Source organism: Mycteria americana, chromosome Z (genome assembly GCF_035582795.1).
Source record: "Mycteria americana isolate JAX WOST 10 ecotype Jacksonville Zoo and Gardens chromosome Z, USCA_MyAme_1.0, whole genome shotgun sequence".
Lineage (NCBI taxonomy): Eukaryota > Metazoa > Chordata > Aves > Ciconiiformes > Ciconiidae > Mycteria > Mycteria americana.
In genome coordinates, this window is record NC_134396.1 from 78352955 (window position 1) to 78379517 (window position 26563).

The 26563-nt window shown below is 38.9% G+C and overlaps 1 protein-coding gene across 3 annotated transcripts in view; it reads right to left on the minus strand.

Annotated features, from left to right (window-relative positions):
• MCTP1 (multiple C2 and transmembrane domain containing 1) overlaps positions 1–26563 on the minus strand; it is a 290569-nt gene that overhangs the window by 23409 nt on the left and 240597 nt on the right. For all 3 annotated transcript variants that reach the window (XM_075526465.1, XM_075526464.1, XM_075526466.1), the window contains one exon: positions 16338–16391. In XM_075526465.1, the coding sequence (XP_075382580.1) occupies positions 16338–16391 (54 nt within the window). The remainder of the gene's footprint in view (positions 1–16337; positions 16392–26563) is intronic.

A 26563-nucleotide genomic window follows, 5' to 3' on the forward strand; every position in this document is an offset into this window, starting at 1 on the left:
GTAAAACTCACTGGTGGAACTCGCTGCCGAAACAGCATTAATATGAAGAGCTTAATAAAACTAATAGCAGAATTAAGCACGTACACCCTCATTTTCCTGCAAAATTATCAAAATTATCAAAGTAGGTAGAACAAGTATGCATCATTTCAGACAAAAATATGACACAGTTAAAATCTCTTGTGGAACTCAAACAAGAGTTTGAGTCAGAATAGAGAGCAGAAGTTACTATGAAAATTAAGCATATACAGTACATACACGAGCAGAAACCTTTCCTGTTTATTATTTGAGACACTTGCATCTTTGTTAAAACATGTCAGAGCAGAAGTAGGAGAACAAGGAATCAATAGACGGAATCATGGAACTGCTGATATTGTAGCCTAGTAAAAAAATACCGAGAAGTACAGTCCACTGCTTGCTAGAAAGGATTGCACAGATATGCACAAAGAAAAACTCTCCTGTTTTTTCACTTAATCTATATAGTGAAAATAAACTTCCAGTACACTTTCTGAACAAACAGGGTCACATGAGTGTTTTCCAGCTACAGCACTGGTTTATTCTAGAAGGAAAAAAATTTGCAAATTCTATTTTTGGCTAACCATTCCCATCCCAGATGAATAAATGGTTAATTTTACTGTGTTTTTTCTGCTTACGGAGACTGGGGTCAAGAGAATGGGTATGCATAACATACCCATGGTTGTAACATTAGTCGCTTACACCAATACTTACGTCCTAACAGCTATTTTATGTTTCCTTCTCTTGAAGTCTGCCAATCTATGCTTTGAAATAGATTCATTTTTATTACATGGTTGTACAATAGCATGTACAAAAACAAACAAGTAAGAAGATCTCCAGCTTTCTCGGGGAGGAGGGGAAATCTGAATACCTTCAACCCAATCTCAAACTGAAAATCACCCGAGAACCTCCGCTTTACATATTAAAACACAACAGCATTTTCCTTTGAGTTTGCTTACTTTTTATTTATACGATAGAAGAACTTTGGAATCATCTCCTACCAGTCAGTGCCTGGAAACTTTGTAGGAACTTCTTAGTACTGAGCTTCACCCTCACACGGACTCTGAGCTTTGGAGAAGCCGGCACTCGGGAGCTCATAGCTCCCACACGGCATCCTGCTGTATCCCCTTTGTCTTGACTTTAGTGCTTTTGATTCCTGTGCAGTGGAAAATATTAATATAGTGCTACAGGGGAGAGGAAGGGAGAGAATTCACTAACAAGGCTTACTCAAAAACAGGGGAGCATAGGAGTGTGTAGTGTGCAAAGCATTTCTCTTCAGTACCTGCAAGCACCCGGGAGATTGCCCCGATGTGTTACGCTAGGAGGGAATAGAAGGAAGATCCCGTGGAGCTGGCACAGCCTGACTGGGCACCCTTCCAGGGCTGTGTTTGCGATTGCTCCCACCCTAGCGAGATGGATTAAGCTCTTTATTAGTAGCCGTATTAATAAGTGATATTATTAATAATATTAATAATGAATAATAATTGTTAATATTAAATAACAACAACAACAACAACAACGGACATCATTATTAAGACTTTTTTTGTTGTTTGCCCTAGGGAGGGGAGGGGCACCCATCAGAGCAGAGCCTGGTGGGTGCCAGCATCCCCAGAGGACAAGTCTACCTTGAAGCAGGGGGCAGAAAAACAATTAGCTGCACCAGAAAAGGTGGGTGAAGAAAGTAAAAGAGCGTTAAATACTAAGTCATCAATTACCTCTGAGCATGCAAGGTAAGAAAGCAAGCCCAGTTAAACCAAAGTAAAATGGGCACCATTTCTCAGAAAAGCAGCATAAAAAGTTAGCCACCTTCTTCACAGCTGGTAATCATCATTATTTTTTATATTTCACACACAGGCTCTATTTACGTTCTGAGTTGTTGCCATGGTGCGTCCTTAGTTGCATTTTGTGAGTGCCTAGAAGACTGTTTCGGTGTGAGGGCACCACTATGCAGAGCACTGTGTCATTGCATGCAGTCCCAGAGTCAGAAGGGTTGAGACCTGCTCAATGGCAAGAAGCTATGAATCATTACACCCTTCCACGTGGTCATTTGTTTCCAACTTTTTGGTATCCCATTTATGTGGCATAAATCCTGTTGGCTGATTCCAGTGACAGTTGCACTGAGCTCTCTCCCCTCCCCACCTTGTCTAATATTATGGATCAAAACAGCAGTATCCTAATTAGAAAGGATGTATATTATTAAACGAATGATCCAAATTATTCACCTGAAATGTTATTAAGAAACAATATGTTTTAATCCCATCCACACCACATTCAATTTTCCTTACTGTTACTACAAACGTTACTTTCAATAAGCATTTTAAAAAACTCAGCCACCATTAAAGTGGTTTAAATAGATATCTAAACCTGTAAAACAACAGCAATAACTAAATGCTGCAAATTATATGTAGTTTATAGTGGAGGTAATTTAGCATATCTAATCACAGTTCCAATTTTCTCTTAGAGCATAAGAGTAGGAAGAATTATACATGGAAAAGAGGAGGGAGACGGGAGAAAATAAAGATTTCCTAAGCACAAAAACTTTTCAAAATCCTAGCAGCAGGTAACCTGTCTAGTATATCGTACTTTATAAACTCATGCCAGGTCTGTGGCTATGCTTCTGCCTTCTGTCCTTACATGCTTTCTTAGGATAAAACTCTGAATAAAGATATTGATGGTGCCCAGAAGAAACGTATAGTGTCTGGATGGTATGGACATCTCTGAAGGGAAAGAACAACACTATGCGTGTCGAGGTAGCGGAGGAGTGTTGGAGTGCTCCCCGTCCTTGACTAACCCCTCTCTATGTAAATGATGGAGAAAGCAAAACAGGATTTTACTAGAGCATAACTATAACGATATTTCTGCTGTTTAGTTTCATCCTTGAGGAAATATGTCCTTTTTCACTGCCTGGAAGGCATTACAGACCTCATCCTTGTAAATGAACTTATTAAAAATATAAAAAAAAAGGAATATTGAAATAAGAACATGGGGTACGATCCCACTGACTGCAGACTCTTTAATCTCATTTTTTACTGTCTTTTAAAAAGATAATATTATACTTTCTGAATGCTTTTCATGTTCAGATTGTGAAAACTGATTTCTTCAACCCTCTTCACCTTCTGGGGAAGCTGACAGGAGGAACAGAAACCATCTTGGGTGTCCCAGTCCTGATACTGATTTTGGGGACCATTTGGATCAAAAGTAATCATCACAGGCTTTGAAATGGAAGCATAGATTTACATCATAATTCTAATAGTGGTGACTGGGATTGTAAATATGTGCAGTAAATCTCATGATCTGCAAATAGTTTAAGGCTTCTAGATGCAAAAGTGCATTGTACGATGGGCAGCACACACAGAATATGTGGTGCTCACTGAGGTCAATGGTCCCAAGGGTTCGTCATGAAGTCCTCTGAGGTCCTCTGTCTGAATATGGGAATAAACGCACGGTTGGCCACTTTTGTCTTCAAGCCTGTTCCATCACTCACAGAAAACAACAGATTAAAACAATAGTAATGGTCAGGACCAATCCCCTCTTCAGTTTTAAAAATGGAAGTATAACACAATTCTCTTCTTTCTTTCATCACTTTTGTATTTTCTCATGACTTTTGGACAATAAATGTCAGTAGAGCAGTAAGATTATTAGATAATTCCCTTAATAGTCTAAGCATCACTTCCAACTATTCCCCCAAAATAGTCTTTAGAAATGCAGCATGTTTTCTTTCCAACTGGCATTTTTGCCTGTTTTCTATTGCTGTAAACATTTTTAAAGGATGTCCAAAATCAAGTAGTTTTTAAACAATTAATTTTATTTCCCTCCTCATGCACTAGGGATACATTGTTTCCTTGGCATTTTCTTCTTCATGGTGAAAGCAGAAATCCCTTCCTATTCCCCTCATGCCTTTCAGCTGATGAACTCGTTCCCTCCCTAAAAGTCTTAATTGACTTTGTAGTCCAGTTTGGTCAAATTCTTTTTATCTATTTTCAGTACAATTCTGTTTTAACCTTGGATCTTCAAGCGACCTGTTGTGAAACTACAGAGACTAGATGCTTCTGTGGCTGTCCTTTCCACCCAAAGGATTTGTGAACACAGATCACTTAGGGTTTCTGAACTCCAATGTACTTTGTGAGGCAAAAAACCAAAAGCCCTTGTGTACTGAATTATATTAACTTGGCCACAAATTCCAAGTGGCTGTGTGCTTACCATCTTAGAAACATAATTCACACAAGTTATATCTATACATTGGAAATGCTCTACAAATACAGAGCTCTGCAGTGTCCTTGCGAATTCTTCATCCATTGACCCCACCTCTGCCAGTGAAGCACAACCATACAGCCAGCTTCTTTCTTTTCTCCTCTCTGCCTTCCCCGAACTTGCTCCCCTGACTTACTCTCCCCATATTTGCTCAAAGAGTTACTCCACTGTGCTGCTCGTTATCAAACAGTAATTTCCTAGAACTATTAATACTTGTGACAAATGACACCATTCACAGACTCACTCCCCCAGGGCTTTGGCACTGTGCTCAGCCAATGCAGAGGAAATAGATAGGAGAAGAAATGTTTAAAGGAAGGAGAAAAGACCTTTCTTTCTCCACTCTAGTTCAGGACACATGGATAGACTGCTGAATCTTAACAATCTGAAATTACACATTAAAATGTCTCAGTATTTAAATGAGAATAAAGAAGAAAAGTCTGTAAAACATTCCTGTGCACTTGAGGTACTTCCAGTAATACTTGTGAATGACCTGGAAGTACAATATTAAAACTGTTTCTCTTCCCCAACAAACTTTGAAGAAAATAGATATTCCAGTGTCCTAGTTAAGGACCCCAGCAGTTGGCATCAAAACATGAATTGCAGAGCAAAAATTTGAGGGTTTGGGGATTGGAGGGAAATCAATGATTTGATCCCCAAGCCACAGAAAAGAAAAAAAAGCATCAGCAAAGGACGTTTCCTTCACTGTTCTGACAATAAAAAATAAACAGTGTATTGGCATGAAAAATAACTTAAAAACCCAATATATTTGATTCAAAAAACTCTCTAGGGTTCAATAATTACTTCCCACCTTTTATAACTACTCTGATTTGCTCATCTGGAAAAAGAATCTGGCTCTGTTCTACATACTTCATCACATCTCATATAATGTTCTACTTTTCCTTGCATTTTAATGCTGACCTGCTTTTAAAAGGAAATGGTATTTCTTCATACTCAATAGATTATGTCTATCTGTGGTGACACCTGAGCTCCTTATCAAAACAGTAATTTGGAGATATAAACTGTGTTGAACTTTCCCTATATTACTCCTCCAGCAGGCTCCCAAGAAGGGGTTGTGCTGTTCTTTGACGAGATCAATAGACACAGCATCAAACAGCTGCATTACTAGCAAAGGGGCTTTTCACCAAATTTTTTGGGGAGCTTCAACAGTGTGAAACGCTGTTGTAATAATCAAATGTAAGTATACAATTCCCATAATGTCGATGTTGCTATAGAAATCCATTGCAGAGCCCAACCCTCTCTCCACAGGAACTTAGACAACGTACCTTTGTCTGGTAAGCAGGATGTGGCTGTCGAAAGCAGAAGTGTAACTGATGTATTACTAGCCCAGTTAGTAAACCATGAAGAACCGCTTGGATCTGCCAAAAAGGTAGGAAACTAGGGGAAAGGTAGTTTGGGCAGGGGGAGATCACAACCACCGACTCACGGACCACCTACCCCAATTACACCACCGACTCAAAGGATGAAGCTGAAGAAGAACAACTAAGCATGCGCACTAATTTACACGCTGGGCAAAGAGACTTTAACCAATCATTTAATAGAAGAATACTGCATCTGTGTTAGGAGGTTGAATACGTTAATGCTTTGTGTATCAACGACTGTTAATTTGAAAGCGGGGTGTGCCGTCTTGAGACCCATAGCTGTGCAAATATGCAATAAAATACCTCTGCTCTGTGTGTGTATTGGCATTTTGCACACCGGGTAAAGGAACCCTGATTTCTGGGACAACAGTGCTGCTCTTGAATCTGCTGGCTTTTGTTTGGGGCTTTTTGGGGCTATGGCCCATGAATGGGCAGCCCCTGAAGCCTGACTGGTGTCAGAGGGAAACCCAGTCCCGGTCCAAACCGCTGTGTTTTCCTTTCAAAGGCAGCCAGCCCGAAGAACAAGGAGTCCCCAGTGGTCTCTGTGCACAGGGGTGAGTCCCAGCCTCCTGAAACGGGGTGTCTCCAAAAGGCCGACATTTCACACCTTAAGGTGGCCTTTGTTTGCTTGGTGGGTTGTGCTCAAGCCCATGGCTAATGACGTTCTTGATTAGATTATTTTGAAAAGCACCTCTAGTCTTGTTTGAAAACCACTTTCAGTGAGCCATTGCAGTTCCCCTCCTTAGTTTGCAGGCATTGATTTGCAAAAGTAAACCAACAAAAGGACTATACAGCTGTCATTTGAACACTTTTAGTCCATTATCAAATAAACAGACAACATTTCACTGGGGAAAAAAATTCTTCAGCACTTTCAGGAAATGACATTTCCGTATTTATGCATTAAGACTTCAAAATTCAGCATAAAACTTTTTAAAAAACAATCCCAATGCAAGAACACATTTTCTTCTGAATCAATATATCCTGCGGAAGACGGGTGAAAGGGATTACACAACGTAAGAGCTGTTTGAAAAAATTATTTAGTAACAAACTTACTCTTGGCCTATAACATTATATAATGTAATTTCTGATACTGCAGCTTCAAGCTTTCCTTGAGCTTATACATCTGAATTTTTAATAGACTGTCCACAAACCACAACTATTACTATGCAAACCATTCCTCTATCAAAATGCACGGGTGTGTATTATACTTCAGAAAAATAGCTGAGTAAGCTGTTTCTTGATCTTCACTATATCCTATGTATTGATCTAAAATATTCAGGCAGCATTTGTTCTTGGAGAGTGGGAAGGAAAGCAGCCCTGGGACTTCACAGAATAGACAAGAAGATGCTTTGCTGCACATAAACATATGCACAAACTTCAAATTTCCCCAAAATTAAAAAAAAAAAAATATCCAACCACAAATTAAACTCCTACTCAGCCGCACAGAAGGTATTCCAAAGGATTTCTATCTACTCTTTCCCTATCGGTATTTAAAATTTTAATCAAGCAGTAATTAAAGGCCAGCAAACAGCTTTTCCATACTTAATTTTAAATTATAGCTAATACCATACACTAAAGGGGTAACAACGCGCTGCTGTATACGCTGAAGGTAGGAGGAATTGCGCCATTCTTTTGTGTAAAATACTAAAAAGCACATCTGCTGAGCAATCGATCTTAAATTACTATTTCTGATTGCAAGAAAGCTTCAGATTAGCAACGGTGTTTTGACTTTTTCACACGGTTAAAGGAAAACAGAAAGCAATACTTTTTCGATAGAATGCTTTTTTCTCAGAGCTCTGTGTTACCTAGGTGCCATTAGATACCTGTGACATTACATAAATGAGCGGTGTCCATTTTGTTTTTCTAAACTTGTTAGCCTTCGTAACAAAAACAGTTTGCTAACATAAAACCTCTTTTTCCCAACCTGGACTTTGTTACTTTAGCAGGCCAAGAAAAGATAAAAAGGGAAAGGAAATAGGAGAAAGAGAAAGAAGAAAGAAACAACACTTAAATATTTATTAGCCATTTTTCTTACATGTTTTTTGAGACGTATGAAAATAATCCATATACATTTCTCAGCTCAATTACTTACAAATAACTTATCTGTAGAATCAAGTAAATCTGTCAGTTGTGCAAGTTTATTTTTCCATGTGCTATCTTGAGATAAGCAGGTCTGTAATATTAGATTTCCACTGACATAATTGTGCATGAATTCTGATCTGATTTAGTATTACATGGTGCAAAAGGTGACACATTTTCTTTAATATAGGCCATTAGAAAAGGAAAGGAATTGCCAGTGTATGAAATCTGAGGAGTTTGATTGAAAGACTCTGGGACTTTAGGGTCAACTCAGTGGAAAAGTAACTTGCTCAACTACCCCAGGCACTAAGCACTGTGACAAGCAAACCTAATACCCAGTGTAGTTACTCAGACAATCAATAAAAACACTGCATTATCAGACTGCTACAGCTGTATGTTAACCTATCGTATTACCTCATCTGCTCCCAAACCAGTCAAACATGTATTTGCTGATCATGCAGATAACATAGATACCTCCATGGTCCTTAAGTCACATTTAATACTAAGCCAAAGTGCTAAAACAACCGTTTATTGCTTTTCCATATGCCATAAATTCTAATTTTCGAGTCCATCTACATTGTACACTGAAGACTACATTCAAAGAACTCTGAGACGGTAAAGCCAACTGCTCCGAAATTAACGTATGTGAGATTTAAGGTAAGCTCTGCACTTCCCCCCGTGGATGCGTGATCCATGCCTGTTCCTCCAGCCCACCTCCGCCCAGGGCTTTGCGGCCTCTCCCTGCCTCCTTGTCTTCTCCTGCCGTAGATCTCGGCATCCTTCCCCACATCCCTGCCTGCCCAATGCCTGCCCACCCCTGCTCCCTAAGTGGTCTCTACGCTTTTTTTTAACTTAAGTCTGCATCTCTTTCTGCCTGTTCCAGCCCTTGCTCCTGCGGGCTCCTCGACTCAGAGCTGCTCCCACAAGGCTCATGGCTGGGCACCTGTACCCTTGGCGTGTGACTCAACAGGAAAGTCAGTAAATCTGCAGAAAATCCATTGCCCCCCCCAGCACGCGGTTCCAGTGCCTGACCTCTCACGAGTCCACACCAGGCAGCAGCCGTGGCAGGTCCCTGCCCCGCTCGAAGGATGCGGGTAGGAATTCACAAATCAGCTACTCGGCTTCAGCAAATTTCTACTGAAGGTTGGCAGACTGCTGCCTCTTCCCCCTGTCCAGACCTCCCACCAAGCTGCATAAACTGTCCAAACAGAGACAGAGTTTCATAGGAATTAGGAAAGCCTCATCCTTCACATAGCAGTCACCTGCCTTTCTGGTTATTTTCAAGTCTCGGCTAGCAGAAGGGGAGATATCAACAAAAATACGTACTTTTTCCACACTGAAAACCAATATATCCTTCCCTGCACTTATGCTTTAAAATCTACAGAACTGTTTTAATAGAAAGTTGCCATGATTAAAGAATTGTCTCTAACACTGGATTGTGAGTGCTTGAAAATAAGCACATTTCATATGTGGTGCACACCTGATGCCAACAGACACCAAAACCAAGAAGCTACAAAAAAAAACCAAACCAGCAAAGGGCTGCTTTAACCTCTATTCCAACAGAAAGTGGGAAGAGATAGTGCAGGATGGAGGACTGGGCAAAGCTTTTTTTGGCAGAGATGATGTTGTCCAATCTATCAGTATTCACATACATTTTTTTTTTCCCAAAAGACATGTATACTCCGGGGCAGTGGAGGGGAAGATGCCTGGTAACAAAAATCCTGTTGGAAAGTCTCTCGGGATCTACAGATATCTGCCAATTAGGAGCTGTATGTCCACAAACTTCTGCTGGGATGGGTGGAACCAGTTGCCTTTTCTGAATGGAAATGTATTCAAAGCTTTCTGAAGCAGATGATCACAGTAATTCATTTAGAGGACAAACTGCCCTGGTAAACTGCCACGCCTTTGGAGCTTTTCTAGTAGTTATCAGTAAATGCATAAAATTCATATCTACGACACAAAAAGGAAGTAGAATGGAGCTCGTTATATGAGCTATTTGTCCACACGTTTCATTTATGCCAAATTTACCTCTTTATCTGCCGGCAGGTGAAACCTCCGCAGCAGCAGACGCTGGTGTCTACCACGCCGTGCTGCGTCCTTGTGGGTGCTGCTGCACAACGCCAACGTTGTAATTCCACGCCACACTCCTCTACGAGGAGCTTTGCACTTAAATTCTTTGGGGCGGGGGTGCCTCTTCCATTTTGTCAGAATTATATTTTGCCTGGATGATCTGTCCAGCAACTTCATCACTGATCCACGCATCAACATTAAGTAAACAATATAAAATCTTCTACTGACACTCAGGTACTTCAAACTGCACACAAAATAAATGCATATTGTTTGCAAAAACTTGCAATTTATTTTCCCATATTTCTGTATCATCTGTCATAAAGCACAGCAATGCCTGATCAACTGTCCTGGCAAATTTTTGTAGTTGAGATTGCAATTTTTCTTACGAGCATTTCACTGAAGTCAAAGGCACACACCTAGCTTAAAAGGTAGATTTTTCACTTGTGCTGTGCTGCAAGCCTCAGCATCAAACCTCAGCTGAAAACCCAGACCACGACATGCCATCCATTTTGCAGAGAGCCACGTTGCTGGGCATCATCTTCTCCCACAGCATCATCTCTCCCGGTCCTTCATTCTCATTCAAGTACACTGTATCAGCCACACATCTGCCTCCGGGGACGGGGTCATGCAGCACTCATCCTCATGCTAGCACATCTCAACCACCACTTTTCTTCTACCAGGCTTCCAAAGTTGTGTCTTACCCGTTACCATCTCCGCTTTCTGTGGGACTTAGATGAAGGCTTGTTCTGTATTATGGGCTCCACACTTTGCTGTAGGACAAGTTCAGAAGGCATCTCTCTAAAACAGGTGTTTGGGGCTGTTCTTTGGAAGGCTAAAATGGGAAACTATGAATAAACCTGAAGAAACATTCAGGCGGCTGGCAAATACTCACTGTATCGGTGATGACATGGCTTGCTTAGAGTCGCAAGTACTTCATGGCCACAGCTTAAACAGAACCTAGATCTCATGATTCTGTGTGAAACTATGTTAAAAAATTCTGTTAGAGAATGAGGAATGGTCCATTCTCACCACTTTTGAAGATACATAACAGATGGATGGCTTTGGAGCTAAGGAATAAACCAGCCTGCACACACAGGAAGGTTTCAAAGAGAACCCAGCAGTAAAAGCTTTTGCTCGTTTCCTTCAACACTCATCATTTCTCTCCTCTGGGCCACAGAGAAGACCATACAGATGTTTTTACTACACCCCGTTTTATAAAGTTACTTTTTGAGAAGCTAGGTGAAAACAAACCTTTACTTGGTCTCAAAGAATTTCAATCTGCTTAGTTATACTAAGAAATAATGTTAAGGGTAGAGGAAAAATGTAGGGCAAAATTATGTCACATTCTGAAACAGCTAACATAATTAAGACATATTCTTCATTTGATTTAATAATTTATTGAATTATACTTGGATTACTTAACAAATGAGGAACATTACCCACACTATATTAGTCACAGGTGAAAAAAACCACGTACGTGGATGAGTGTAATTCATTCAACAGTTTATAGACCCATGGTCCCCCAGGGACTCTCTCACACACACACCTCCTCGAGTGCCAAGCTTCAGATATAAATCTGAGATTCTGATCTCACTAATACTTATTTTATTCCATAATTTTGATAGTATTTCAGGACTGCACCAGGATGAAGAAGCCTGATCTCGCTATAACTAAACCTCTCAGAAGGCTGTCCAAGCTACCTGTTTTCAAAGGCGCACACCTCGATCACGAAGCCCATCCGATGCCCCAGTACGGGGCAGGACGAAAACTGCTCTTTGTGGAAGCTCCTGTGCCAAGGCTCCACATGATCCAAGGTACATCCAGGCCAAACTTACTCCATGGCTGTGACTTTGGGGTGATCCAATGATCAGAAACAGCGTCAGCTGATATGCCAGTGTACGGGGTGAAGCAGTCTACGCCATCATCCCTCCTATTATGTACAATTTCGGTAAAAACCACACGCCTCTTATCACCATCGCTAGATGAACAACTAAACTGCACAGAGAAGTTTGACTTCTGCAGCTATGTTCTCTGGATTGATCACCCTGTTACAGGTTTGTTTGATAAGTACACATAGTCTAGATAAGCTTTCAGGGGCCACCAGTTTCATATGCAGGTACAGTTTTCACTGGAAGCTGTTGTTAGTTTTTTATTTACAGTTAGTATTTAGGTGCTATGTTCACGTAGAATTCAATGGTGGAATCAAGCTATAGGTGAACCTATGGATTTATTCACTTTGGAATTTTCTTTTCACTCCACTCAGTCCCTATTTCTTTATTGTTTTTCCACCATTTATTTTATAGGAAATAACTGGCACTACAATAGATTACAATCTTCTCTTTTATAGTATATAAAAATACGGGTTACACTGGAGATATCTCTCCTCCTTCTCACGATCTACTCATGGTAAAAATGCAGGGCATGCTTCTGAGACAGGTTACAAACGTGTCTTGGCTTGAAAACAAAGTTGGTACCTCTCAGCAGGGATGATTAAAAGCTTTAAAACATATTTTTAATTTGACTCAACTATCTTTCATTATAAAAGCTTCTAGTTATCTTGAAGCATAATAACATTGACTGAGAACTGCAAAGAATTTTTCAAAGAATGAAAGCCTAGAGAGAGAGTAGCCGAAGGTGCAAATGATTTGAATATTTTGTATTAATAAAATATTGTTGCTGTTAATAAAAAGGTAAAATGAAATAGTGCTCATACCGTGCATCTTCCTCCACTTAAATCTGCGATAGTAGCATTGCTCACTGGCCTGATTCTGTGGCATGCTGAGGGCTTCCCACAAAATGCTGAGCTGAAATTCTTTGTGATTATCTGAAATCTTATCTGAAGCTTGTTCAAAGAACAAAGCTATGTGAAAAGCATACCTGAACTTTTAAAATTACAAACTAAAATCTTATATACATAGATTATGCATATTGACCGCTACATTATTATAACATAAATGTGTAAAAATCCTTTTGATAGCTTGTTGATGACTTGACTTCATGTAATTTAACTGACCCTTATTTGCTAAGATACTGTGTAAGCCAGTGTTTGGAAGGGAGCCAAAAAAAAAAGAGAGAGAGGAGAGAGAAAAATCAGATTAAACTGTAAATCTGTGGTTGGCATAGGTTTAGCAAGTGGTACAGAACATATGGAACGCAGAATCCAGTGCTATTTCTAGGAAAAACTAGTATTAAACTAAGGACAAATGCCTGAGCCAAACAAATGACAACATATTTTTCAGATCCTAAATACATAATATGACAAATAAACAAAATTAGAAAAAAAGTGTTCCACTGCTGAGCACCACTTTGTAACTGATATAACGAGAAGTATACTTGCCATTTTAGTTTATTAGTCATATTGTAACTGAAGATGAAAGTTAATATTCTCCAGTAAAAAAAAAAAAATCCCATGACCTTAAATTGACGGTCCTGTCTACCTTATTTGCAGCAGAGGGTGAAAAAAAAGTTACTGAAACCCAGAACATTAGAAAGAGACTAAGTAATACAGTAAGTACAAATCTACCTTGTCAAACTCCTCTCAGTACTACACATCACTGTTAATAAAATGCATTACTTCTTAACTAATTACATATATTTGAGCATTCATCATCCTCAGTTTCTTACTTCTGTAACTCTGCAGTTTAGGGATGTCGAGCAATGTCCCTCCACCACACATCCCGTAACCTACATCAGTGCACGCCCACACGGACCTCATCAAGTAGCCAAAGAGTTGCCCTTTCACTGTGAGCAAGTGACTAATATCTAAGCTGGCTCTAAAGAAAGACACTTTTCATAATCGCCCAACAATCTGCTAAGTGAAAACATATGGATAGGCTTAGGTAAAGCCTGCCAGGGGTCTTTACTGAATGGAAAACAGGTGCTCCAGTTCTGGGCCATGTAATACCCCATTTACCGATAAGTCCAAAGGTTACAGGACTAATAGCTGCCTTGTGGTAATCAGGGAGAGCAAAGACACTGGCCATGGTCAAACATCTGGGACATATTTTACATACTTGCAACATATGCTTCAGTTTCAATTAAAGTGAGGCTTTGGCACATTTATTAATCTTTCTACTTTTATCGCATAAGAAGACCCATTTACCTGACTTTTCTATTATACTGTATGAAAAAACAGAGAAATAATAAAAGCCAGAGGCCACTACCAGCTGGTGTTACAAAACGTGCATTTGTTTTCTCACAAAACTTCATTTTGCACATAGCTTTAAGAAAACACATATATGAATTAAAATAATACAAAACTGCACCCTTCCATTTTGACAAAAAGATGTCAGAGGAACAGCAGTAGTTAACAGAGTACATCTAGTGCACCAGAAAGGAAAAAAAACACCCTACCAGCTTCTAACGGCAAACAACTCAGTCCTAACTATGCGCTTACATTTTACAGTTTAGCCCAGTGCAAAATAATGCCCACTGCGAAGAGTACTGAATATACACGGTAGTCTATACATGCTTATTTTAAAAAGTGTACTTTTCTTTTCCATTCAAACAGCATATTCAATCACGAGAACTCAAAATGTTTGCAATAATGAAGACAGCTTTGAATTTATAAAAATCAACCTAAACACCTTCTGTATAGAAAGACAGCTCTTAAATATTCAATAAAAAGGCTCACTGAATGCACACGATAATGTCAGTACTCACTTTTATTCAACCTTGGTAACTAGATCTAGAAAAGTGTTTGAACTCTGGTGTCAGTTTGAGAAAGCTGAATATTAGATCACAACATTGAAACCTAGAGTGATATTTCTAATTGGGTACATTTTGCCCGGCATCTGTTAATCGCCAGAGAACTGGGGGGTGGGGGGGCTGACCCCCGCCGTCATCTTCCCTTTTAAAGGAGTTTGTTTAGCAATTTCCAAAAACCACTAAGCGGTAACTACATAGGCTGGCTTAAACTACAAGCAGTCAAGCACTATTCTTTGTGAACTAATCACAGTTATTAAAATATCCAGGAATACACACACTACTGGGATGATACTTTTGCACCAGCTCTAATAATAAAGCAGGAAGAAATGGGAGAAAATGGCTTCAAATGGATGGCAGATCAGTGTTTATCAGAAGAGAAATGATGATTCAAAGCCAGCATGTTGAGTTAAAATACAAGCTCTCCACAGCTACATGACTGACCTTTGCAATAAATCATATATTTTATTGCCAGAAGTGTATGCTCATATCATTTAGTGTTAAAAACCATCACATACGTGTTTTGTAAAAGAAGGTTTTGTTACTACACTGTTTGCTGATTCTGAAATGATGTAGCTAACGATTTAAGTGATGTATAGAAGAATTTCACATAATAACTTTCTGTCAATTGTAAAATGTTTGAGCTGGCAATGGAATGAGGAAAATACTCTTTTTTTTATCATCTCTCACATCTTAGGTGTTAGCTAACAGAAAAATAATCATTCAGGGGATTAACTAATCATGGTGAATTTTCTGACATTTCAAATGCTGCTGCCAGCATATGAATTCTTACAGTGGTATATAACTGTACATCTCAACTAGAAACAAAGGTCAAGGGCATAAATTAAGATACACTGTTTTTGTCCTCTGAAAAAAAAATTCATTGCTTTACTACAACAGAAGTAGGGAACATCTGTGAAGGTCAAAATCATCTGTATTTTAATTCAGAGTTCTTGTAAAATTATCTGTTTTTTCCCTTTTCTCTTCTTCCACAAATATCACCTTCCTGGTATGAAAATACCAGCAACAACGGGGCTGCCTCTACTGCACTCGTCTCACCGGAACGCTGTCCCGCCAGCGCTAGCCATTGCTTCAGTGGTGCAAGGTCATTCTAATTTCTTTTCTGTTTTTTTCCCTCTCCCTGGGGGACAACCAATCCAAGCAGTCCCATAGCTTGGCTCAATAAGATGTGGAAATGAGCTGTTATTTACTGTGGTTGCATCCTCAACCCAACCAGCAGCCTCCAAACTGAACCACGTTTGCTCAAATAGCTGAATGATCTGCAACAGTTTCCCGGCTTGCTGGGCCACAATGCCAACTTCAAATCAAGCGGACGCCTATGAGAATTGTGATTATTTAAATGTCATACAGAGTGCAAAACATTTCAGCCATTCTTCTACCAAGTAATTCTTTGAAAATTATAGATGTCAATATCCCATCTTTAACCAGTATGGAGTTGCTATTTCTACACCGTTTTTCCCCTAAAGTGCAGCCCCATTTGTAATACTCAAGACAGGACAAATTTTTGTCCTTCAAAAACAGTTGTCACTGCAGTTATCTTCACAAGAGCTATCAAGTTCCAGACAGGCTGAATTATTTTTGTTCCTGGCAGAAAAAATATTTGACCCAGCTCTGGACCAAGGAAAAAAAAAAAAAAAAAAGCAGGATTTATAGTCCTCTATCCTTTCCTGCAACACACTGTAGCATTGTTAGGATGATAAACAGCTCTGTCCAATTTTCTGGACTAAAACACTTCAACTCCTTTTTTAACTGTCTGTAAAAACAGTGTCATGTCTAAATTCTCCCATCCCCAGATACCCAAGTGCTAGGAAAGATAATTACCTTGTCATCTCTGTCATCCTCTTCTTCCTCGTCCTCTAGCATGTCCTCCACTACCTGCAGACAGAAACAGTAGTAGTTGTCATGATTTAAAAAGGAAGAGTTTTGTTCTGTCAATTCTAAACCTTTTGTAGATGAAAACTTTATTAACATTTGAAATAAATGCACAGAAGGAAAATGTACAACTAGGAAAAAACACTTGATCTAGAGATTCAAATTTAGGAAAGTGTTACAGCTTTAATTGACCTACATGAGGGAATTATATACTGAAAACTCTTCCTGTACAAAATGCTTGCTTGACAATTTAAGTATTTAAAAGGTAGTTCAAAATTCAACGTATGATTGTTTCAACTAAAGGAATCCTTTGTCAGCTCCACTGGTGCCTATGCAGCACACACAAATGCTTGCTTTAAATTTACTGTTACCTACAGAAACGTGCAACATTTTTAATAGAATTTACAGCATTCACCAAGAGATTTTTGAAGAATACAAAGCTGGGAATAAATTCATACTAGCTTATCTGCTTATGATCTACAACAATGATATATACCATATGCTCTATCAGCATTAGCACTATGTTTCTTCATAGTGATTTTATACAATCTGTGCATCTAACTTTCTGCACATTCATTGCTAGCTGCAGTTGCCACATGTCTGCATCTATGTATTTTCCATTTAAACAGTCTTTTCAGTCTAACACTATGAAATATACACATAAATTCAACTCATTCTCCAAATATTAATAATTATTAACCACAGCATGAGGATGAAATGAACCACTATTACATCTAGTTTACAGAGAGATTAAATTACTTTCCAAAGATGGTCAGCAGCAAATTCAGACTTAAAACTCACAAATCCCTCTCTTGTAACACTGTGACCAAGTCTTCAGCCTACCCTTCCGGGAAAATTCTCTGTTGGTGGAATTGAAATAAAGTCGTACCTACTTATAACCAGAAAATAATGTGGCTCTTTACATAATTATTGATACGTAAGTACTTTCTAGGATGTAAGAACACCCATAATGAAGGTCAGCAAAGATCCACCTAGCCTGGTGTCATAGTACGGATGCAAGAAGTGTATACCATGCATTATAAAATATGCATAAAAAGGACAGGAGAAGGAAAAACTCATTGATATGAAACATTAATACTTTGGCCTATTTTACAGACTTGCCACCAACTAAAATGATAGTTTACTTTGTTATACCGGTGAAGCTACAAACGGTTTTAGTTTACTTGTCATTTAAGACAACACGTTAAAATTATAACTTCATAATCACCCCCCAAACACAGCTGCAAGGACATTCTCATCAAGACCAAATCCCTGTCCAAGAACTAAAGGGGCTATAACACTATCCAAGAGCCAAATTCAGGAAAGAGAAGAACTTAAAAAAAAGAAAAGTGTGTGTGTATCAGATGCCTTTCTCTGAGTTAGCTCAACCATCAAGAAAATCCCAGTTAATCATGTTACATGGGCGCATGCAAAATGTAAACAACACATAGGTCAATTTAACATGCATCGAGCACGTTCATACATGCAAGTCAACTGCACAGTTCAAAACGTTTCCAGTTTCAGCTGCTCATCCTTGTTTGAACCCAATCCCAAACACCTCTAGCAACAACCCCGGGACTTTGGAGGGGAAGGAGCCTCCAATTCTGCCTACTGGCTACTCTGTCCTGGAGCTCAGACTCAAAACAAAGAATAGGAACACAATGAAACAGTAGAGAGTGAATATGTCCAAAAGCCCAAGGAAGAAGCATGACCTGAGCAATTAAGGAACACTTACTCTTGAATACTTTCCTGCCCAGAAGAAGAATTTTATAAGGAGGAGCCTGACTGACCAAAGCCTCTTTTGCAGCCTCTGACCTGACGCCAGCCAAGCAGATATACTTGTGAATCCCCTCAGGCTGAAGAAGGAATCAAGGCTGGGCTCTAGCCACTATCCGTAATGAAGAATTTCACCTCCCTCACCAGTTTCTCCTCTGCTTCCTGTTTAGGCCAGCTCTGCTCCATTTCTTAAAGAAAGGGCATCAGAGACAGCGCCCAGAAAGTCTGGGATGGTCACAGCTCTCAGCACGGAGAGAGGGAACTGTTGAGAGCATGTTGTTGCAATGCTTGTCAGCTCCTGCTTAGCTCAGGATGCCATTTTACGCATCCCATTTGGAGGTGCCCGAGAGGTCCTATATTCGAGGACCTCTCTGTGGAAGCAAAGGCATTTTCAGTTTCCCATCCACCTGCATCACCTCCTTGCTCCTCTCCTCTCCTGGTAGCTCACTGTCATCTTCCCTGGGCTGTGCCAACTATGTGGGGAGCTGAGCTGTAAACTACCTCACCGGACTGACTGAGTTCTTAAAAAAACCCACCCTAAAACTTCTAATGCGGATGGTTTCAGTGACCCAGTTTACCGAGCAGTTCCAGAAATCCTGGCATCAGCTCTACCGAGGAAATGGTGAACTGAGAAGAGAGGACGAAAACAAGGTGTTAAGGGCTGCAGCGAGGTGGAAAACCACCAAAAAATCAGTTTTGCCACACGCAAAAAAGTCTGTAATTACATCATTAGGTGACTAAAGCCCAAGGTATAAACCTGAATCTGTTGACTCAGATACTGCCTACGCCTGGAGCTGACTAAACTCAGTAGGTCTCTTACTTTTCAACATTAATATTCCCCAGACACTTAGAGATCTCTTTTATGTACATCCAGAAATTCCTTGTCTTGACAGGATTGAACAGCAGAATGCCTATCTCACATTAGCGCTAAAGTTAGCATGGAGACAATTAGTTGAATTGGAAACCTCTAAAATTGTTGCAAATGATGGCACCTCACTGAAATGACTTGCATGACAATACCCATTCTAAATTATCCGGATAATAATACTTCAAACTCACATTTTTTTTACTTCCCCATCTAATGATCTCAAACTACTTTACAAGCTTCTACAGAGTGGCAAAATGTTAACTTGTTCAAGGGACATAAAAGGTCCTTTGAAATCGCTTGAAGCCCAGGCCTGAGCCCAGATTTCCAGCTCCTCTATTCCATTTTTTAATTCAAAAGCCACTACCAGTCTATGCTCTTGTTCTAGGTTAGTCATATCATCAGTTACATTGAGCTTTAGAGTACTGAATTGTCTGGAAAGGAAAACAGAATTCAATTATTGTAGCAAAATAAAATGTGGTAAAAGTGTTCCTATGCCCAAGATGCATAAATCATTCTTTAAAGTATATTAAACTTAGTCCACGTTTCATGTGTCTTGAAAGACAAAAGAGAGAGTTAAAAGAAAAAAAAAAACCATGAACATTCAGTCAATATGGACACAATAATACAATTTATTAAATGACCAAAACATGTGCTTTCAGAACTTTGACACAAATCAAAACAAGGAAAGTAGATTCTTCATAATCTTATGATATATAAAGAATAGGTACGCTGAAGCTTTACAAAAGCTGTATACCGAAGTACAGTCTGTTTCTGCAGAACAAAGCAAGGCTGTTCCAGAGAGGTACAGAGACTCTGAGCAACAGATTTCAGTTTAACACTGTGGTAAGAATATTGTAGAAAAAAAATGCGCAGTGGAATTTTTTCTCCTTTGATTCTGCCTTGTTGCTATTCAAATAAAGTGCACATGTGCTGCTTTGGTTTGAAGGCACACAGTAGTTATTCGGATCTCTATGTCAAGCATTTTACCTGGGGGAGGTATGATGGGGGGAGGGAGGAGACAGGGAAGGAGGTACAGGAGAGAGAGGGAGGACAGGAAAAAGCATATGAAGATAAAATGAAACATTAGAGTTATTTTATTAAAAGTTATATGGCGAAAATCTTAGATTGCCCCACTCTAAATTATGCCTTCCGATAGCTTGCTTGAAATCAAGTAGTATTAATCAAACAAAGGAAGGGCACTGGGGAAATCAGAAAGATCTAATGCAAGCAGTTAAAAGTGACATGACCTTCTGTAATGTCACTTGTCACAGACTTATATGCCGCATACTGGTAGAAGGTCTTGAAAGAACCTGTTTCTTGGTACTGTCCCTTGAATGTAATACTAATACAGATGACATTTTAAAAAACACACGGAGACGGCCTCAAATACGGCATGTCAGCCACTTCACAGCCAAACAGTAAGCAGATGATGTTTGAATGTTGAAAAGTAAGATCCTTCCTGTGCGAAATAGCCCCTTTAAAAGCTTATCAATCAGAAGGAGCATGCAGTCTAATTCCTACGTACTGCCATTGTTCCTGATCCATTTCCACCCTCTTTGAGAACGCAGTGTATAAATACTGTACAATTCATAATCCACAGGAGACTGGAGGAGCGTCTGTTCTGTTGCAGCAGCAACGGTGCGCAGCGACGTTACACCAGGTTACCAGAAGGAAGCACAACCACCGCGTTCGCACGCCAAAGAAATCCCAGTGTTTGTGGGCTAGAACGCAGTCTTCTGAGGAAGCTGACAGTTAAGAACAACTTGCATTTATTCTAAAGATGATCTATAGACTAAAAACGGGATAGGATTTCTGAGAGAATAATTCGTTTTGACTTCTAACCTCAACACCCGCAAAGTACGGTTGGATTCTAGTTATTTACAAGCACGTTGAATCAAAACCCCATGAGAGAACTTTAGAATACCTCCTGGATCTAAAGACTGTGGAAAAAGGACACATTGAAACTTAACACGACTTTTAATGAAAAGTCCTTCTCTCTTGGTATCAGTCTGCCATTTCTCATACAAAACGTGCAAACCACAGGCCACTCCATGGATTGTCTTCTCTTCTAATTTCTTTCACTGATCCAACAGAAACACCTGCACAGAAGATACTTTGGTATCTTTACACCTTAACAATACCAGATATCTCCTCTGCGCTAATATGCAAAATAAAGAAAAAATAAAAGGAAAGGCGCTACCAGATTGCAGATAACCCTGATGACTGTTACCTTAATGTTGTTCTTTAATGTGAAGCAATGCCCCCCCGCCTCCCATTAGCACTTCTCTAGATTTGCTTATATCTTACTTGATGTAGTTCTTCAAACATACGGGCTTCAAATGAAAAACAAAAGAAAACACTTTTTATGCTTTATCACATGTTACAGTGGCAAAATGCACTCTACAGTGCAGACATTTGTATTTTCACATAAAGGTATTAACATTCATAAGACAAAATAAAAGAAAGAATGAGATTTGGTTCTGAATTAAACACATTTTAGATGTGCAACAGATGTGATCAGAATTGTACTGTTCAGGACTGTTTGGATTTCATGTTAATTTGTACTGTCCCAGCATAAACTGTCCCGTATGTTTGTGTGTCACTCAATTCAGTGTTTATGTGTAAATGTAATATAAAATTGTGCAGTGTGTACAGATTAAGAAGGATGAATAAAACCATTCCACGTACTTCAAGTTGAAGCAAAGACATCCATTGTCAATAAGCCCCCTATAGAAGCAGTTTTGTGCTCATTTTCACAACGTGACGTCTGCTTCTTTCATGGAATTGTCGAGGAGAAACTTTACAGGAGGTACAGCTTAATTAAAATGTCCACCTTTTTTATACCGCATTGATAAGGAAAATAAAAATCAAATTAACAGATTCTGATTTAATAGTGTAGTATATCTGGAATACAACCGGTCCTGATTTATACTATTAATGTTTTGACCTTGGGGTATTTCATCTGCAGTAATCATCAAGATAACTAAACCACTAGATGTAATAATAATTAGTGCGATAAGCTTGCCAGTAAGGTTGAATATATTGCAGTACAGAAGACACCAGACTAAAAAGAAAAGCATTAGTACTTCACTGCTAAAATACTTCCTGATTTTTACAGAGACACTCAAATACAATTATTTCTTCTTACAGAATGCATTTTGTTAGCTTATTCTGGGAAGTGCTCATGTTGTAATTTAGTCTGATTCTTAATAGGAAATGAGACTTTAATATGGCTATCAGATGCCTTTTGATGCATGCTACTGATTACATGTAGTTCTGTAATGTCAACAACAGAATTTTTATTTGCAGTATAATAAATTTCTTGGCAACATGCATGGGCAGTAAATACAGTTTATTATACAAGAACATGTAACCTTTTCCCTGTTGTCAGCTTTATATGCCCTCAACATTCAGTTGCCAATATAGTTAAGACTAAGTCTTTTTTAACATAAAAATGGCACAAGTAGTAGGCCTTTTTCTCTGTATTTCTTTCAGTATTTGGTTCTCATTTATTTTAGCTCTTGTGTTTACACAATGCACTGTGAACTGAATATTAGGTATTTATTTGAAGTATGTCTCCATCTAAAGGCTTCAACATGTACTGTACACTTGAAATGTCATCTCTCTTAGAATGCTTCATTTTTAGTTCAGCAGAAGGAAAAAACCCATTCTTTGCTTGGCTAAATATCAATGGCAAGTTTACTGTACAGGACTATTAAAAATAACACCTTCACAAAATTTTGTGAGCTAGAATTCCTAGGCAAAACCTCATGATCAACTATCTTATTAACAACACAATGGCTCAATATTGGTTTTCACTGTTATTATTAATTCTCTTGAAATAGTTTTCAGATTCTAGTAGGATGAGATACACTTCTCTTATAAAACATCGTTTATCCAAATAATTTTAAGCTTGTGGGTGTGACACAGTTTATTACATTGAAATTTGGAGCCGACAAGCTTTTTGGTAGAAAAAAGCTGTATTATGTATTTTAGGTGACAATGTATGTAATACAGATATTATTGTAATTTCAGGTCGGGGTTTTTTTTTCAGGTATTGATACATTTTGGTAAATACATTAAAACTTCAGCACAATACAAAGTCCTTAAAGTCTAGGCTGAATTAATATGTGCTAAAGCAAAAGAAAACCAAACCAAAGATGAATAAAAATCTCACCTAACTATGGGAATTTGTATTAGAAACTAAACTGATGTTAGTTTATATAATATTGATTATTTATAATAGCCACTACAACCTGTCAAGTGAATCTTGTTGCCATGTAAATCTTGATGCAAATGCAAAAAAAAAATCATTAAAACAGTCTCATAGAAGAAAAGCCTCTATGTGCAGTGAACTTCGATTTTATTTTCGATGCCCACAATATTGGAAGACTATATTTGAAAAAATGTGGCAAAATTTAAATTAAAAAATCAATTGGTTTATGATAGGAAAAAAATCCAAGTTTTTTAAATGCTGGAGATATCTAGGGTGGGGTTTTGGTTTTGGTATTTTGTCTTGAAGTGACCAAAAACAGCCAAAATATTCAATTTCTGTAGTGCATTTGGTTTTTGTAACTGCTATTGGGATGAGAACAGCCATGCAAAGTTTTAGCAAGGGGTTACTACATACTCTGGTACTGTATGTAAACCTCTGATGCAGGCATTGTAATTGCAGTGCGGACAGTCTCTATTAACTGTAGCCCAGATAGCCACTTGCAGTATTACATTTTATTATGCTGCAGGAGAGAAACGCTTTCTGCCCAACTTATATCTTTATATAGTGTAGTGTGTGACTGTTAAATTAGTGCATAATGCATTTAAAATATTTATAGTACCAACATTTAGTTAAATAACCTTTATGTAAGATTTATGTTGATTTGTTCATTTCTCATTTAATGGCAAATTATGAAGAGCATGTTTCATAAAGATAATTCTCCATTTAAATTCAGCAGGCCATTAAATATTAAAATTATGTTTCTGATGCAATCTAGAGCAAATTTGTCCAGCTTCAGCGATTATTTGCACTCATAAAAATTAGACTTGATTAATAAAATTTAAATGCTTGATTAAGCTGACATTTTCATGTTTCTTTTCTGATTTATTTAAACACCCCCCTGTCCCATAGTGGGGCACTATAATGTATTTTTCCTCCCTGACTATATGGATTGTATAGAAAGAACAAACAGCTGCATGAAGACAGCAATGGTTCTCAGCAGACTACTTAATATGCAGGCACGTGTTGCCGGTGGTCTTTGTGCTCCGATCGCACCCAGACGGAACGCACAAACAGACAATGACCTGTTTGCAAGAGCCCTTCCAACTTATTTTACTGATGATAACAAATGGAGAGCAAGTTTGCGACTCTGATTAATTTGGCAAAAGTAAGGCAGGCTGCATGTTTTAGGAAAAGCTCGTGGACTTTGCTGCACCGCTCAGAGTGATGTGCTGATCGCCATCTGGCTCACGTAGAAACAGAATGAGAGTCACTTTCTATTTCAAGGTGCAGAGGAGAACGTTAGTGGTTGTTAAAGATCAGGTAAAATCCCTTCTGCGTAACGTTGAAAATGGTTCTATAAAAACAACTGCATTTTCCTTACTTTTAGGGGTGTCATAAATCAGACTAGTTTTACACACATATTGTTCTATGCCTAACTCCGTATTCTCCCACCAGCCCTGTATTTTGGAGGTTTTGTGGCTGCTGCTGTTGCTATCAGACCGGAGACAAAACTCAGGAAAGTACAGTCAAAATGACATCAAGATGTAATTGCCAACCTGACAACGCCCTTTTGTATCATCCTGTGCAAATGACATATACCAGACACTCTAGCTAGAATACAGGGAGAATGATGTTTATTTTTGCCATAAATTCATAGCAAGAATTTAGTCCTCAGCTAGAAATCACTGCTGACTCCCTGGCAGAAGAAGACTTCTGGACTTCAAGCACAAAACCCCTCAGTACTGCACAGGCAATGGATCTGAAGCACTTGGTGTTTGTCCTGTATTCATCTGCAGATGGACCCTTTGAAACCCTTTCACCCTTTCAAACTAAGAACTTTATGGACGCAGGCTTCCACACTTTAAGACCGTAATGTGAAGAAACACAGAAAAATCAAGTTACTACCTTGTTTATTTGCTTGGTAACTCAGCTTTCAATTATCTGGAGAATAGGTGGTTAGTTAGGGTTGGTTTCTGTATTGAATGTACAGCAAAGTGGCATTCTCTGCCCCAAACAGGAGCAGCAACAAATTCACCACAAGCTCTGACAGGGACCATTGCCTTGCCCCCAGAAGAAAGTGATTGGGACTGTAAGCAGAAAAGCTCTTCTAGCTGCAGCTGAGCTGGGGTTGCGCAACCAACTCAAGCTTGTCATGCTTACCACTCTTTCTTGAGGAAAGAAGGAATCCAATGAGATGGATATATTTGTAAGCATCCTTCTTCCCATTCCCCCTTTTGTTTTTCTTCGTGTGGTAATTTCCAGAAGACACATAAAGATAAATAAAAAAATCTGAGTATATATATCACGTTGGAGGACTACGTAGAAAGTACCCACAGAAACTGGTTAAAATCTCAAAATGAAACGTTGTCTTTAACAAAAGTTATTTTTCTTCTATTCTCAAAATTTCATCCTAAACATGTCCAGGTCTAACTTTTAATAGAAATGTATACTCTAGAAACGTAAGTCATCAAAGCCTATTTCACAAAAAATCTCCAGTGAAATTAAAAGATGTATTGTGCCATTTTATATCACTCTTACAAGATTAATAATATGTGTATATACTCTATTATACAGATTCATAAGAATTTGTGTATGGCACATTAACTCCCAGCTGCTCACCATCATTTTCTATGCAATGACATGTGCAACTTGAAACTTCAAGAGGAAATTAGCTATTTAATATTTCCTTAAAGGCTCTAAGTATGAACTATAAACGCAGGATGTGAACTGAAGTGATTAAACCTTTTCTCCATAGGGGTATATATGGCAGAAAAACATTCATAGGTAACTTCAGGCATGTGGATTGTTCTTCTATTAAATTTTAAATTGCTTGGAAAAAAACCTAACAAATAATAGACCAAAAGGAGAGAAGGACTAGTATCTTCAGTCAGAGAATCACAGAGTGGCAGAGGTTGGCAGAGGTATCTTGAGATCAACCCTCCTACTCAAGCAGAGATCATCAAGTCCACCCCCCCTACTCAAGCAGGGTCACCTCTGAGCAGGTTGCCCAGGACCATGTCTAGTCACGTCTTGAATATCTCCGTGGATGGAGACTCCTCATCCTCTCTGGGCAACCTGGTCCTGGGTGTGACCACACTCGCAGTAAAAGTGCTTTCTTGTGTTCAGACAGAATTTTGCGTATTTTGGTTTGTGCCCATTGATACTGTCCCGTCACTGGGCACCACTGAGAAGTGCCTGTCTCTCTCTTCTTCCGCTCCCTTCAGGTATTTATACACATCTCCAAGATCCCCCCTGAGCCTCATCTTCTCCAGGTAGAGCAGTCCCACCTTGCTCAGCCTCTCCTTGTATGCCAGA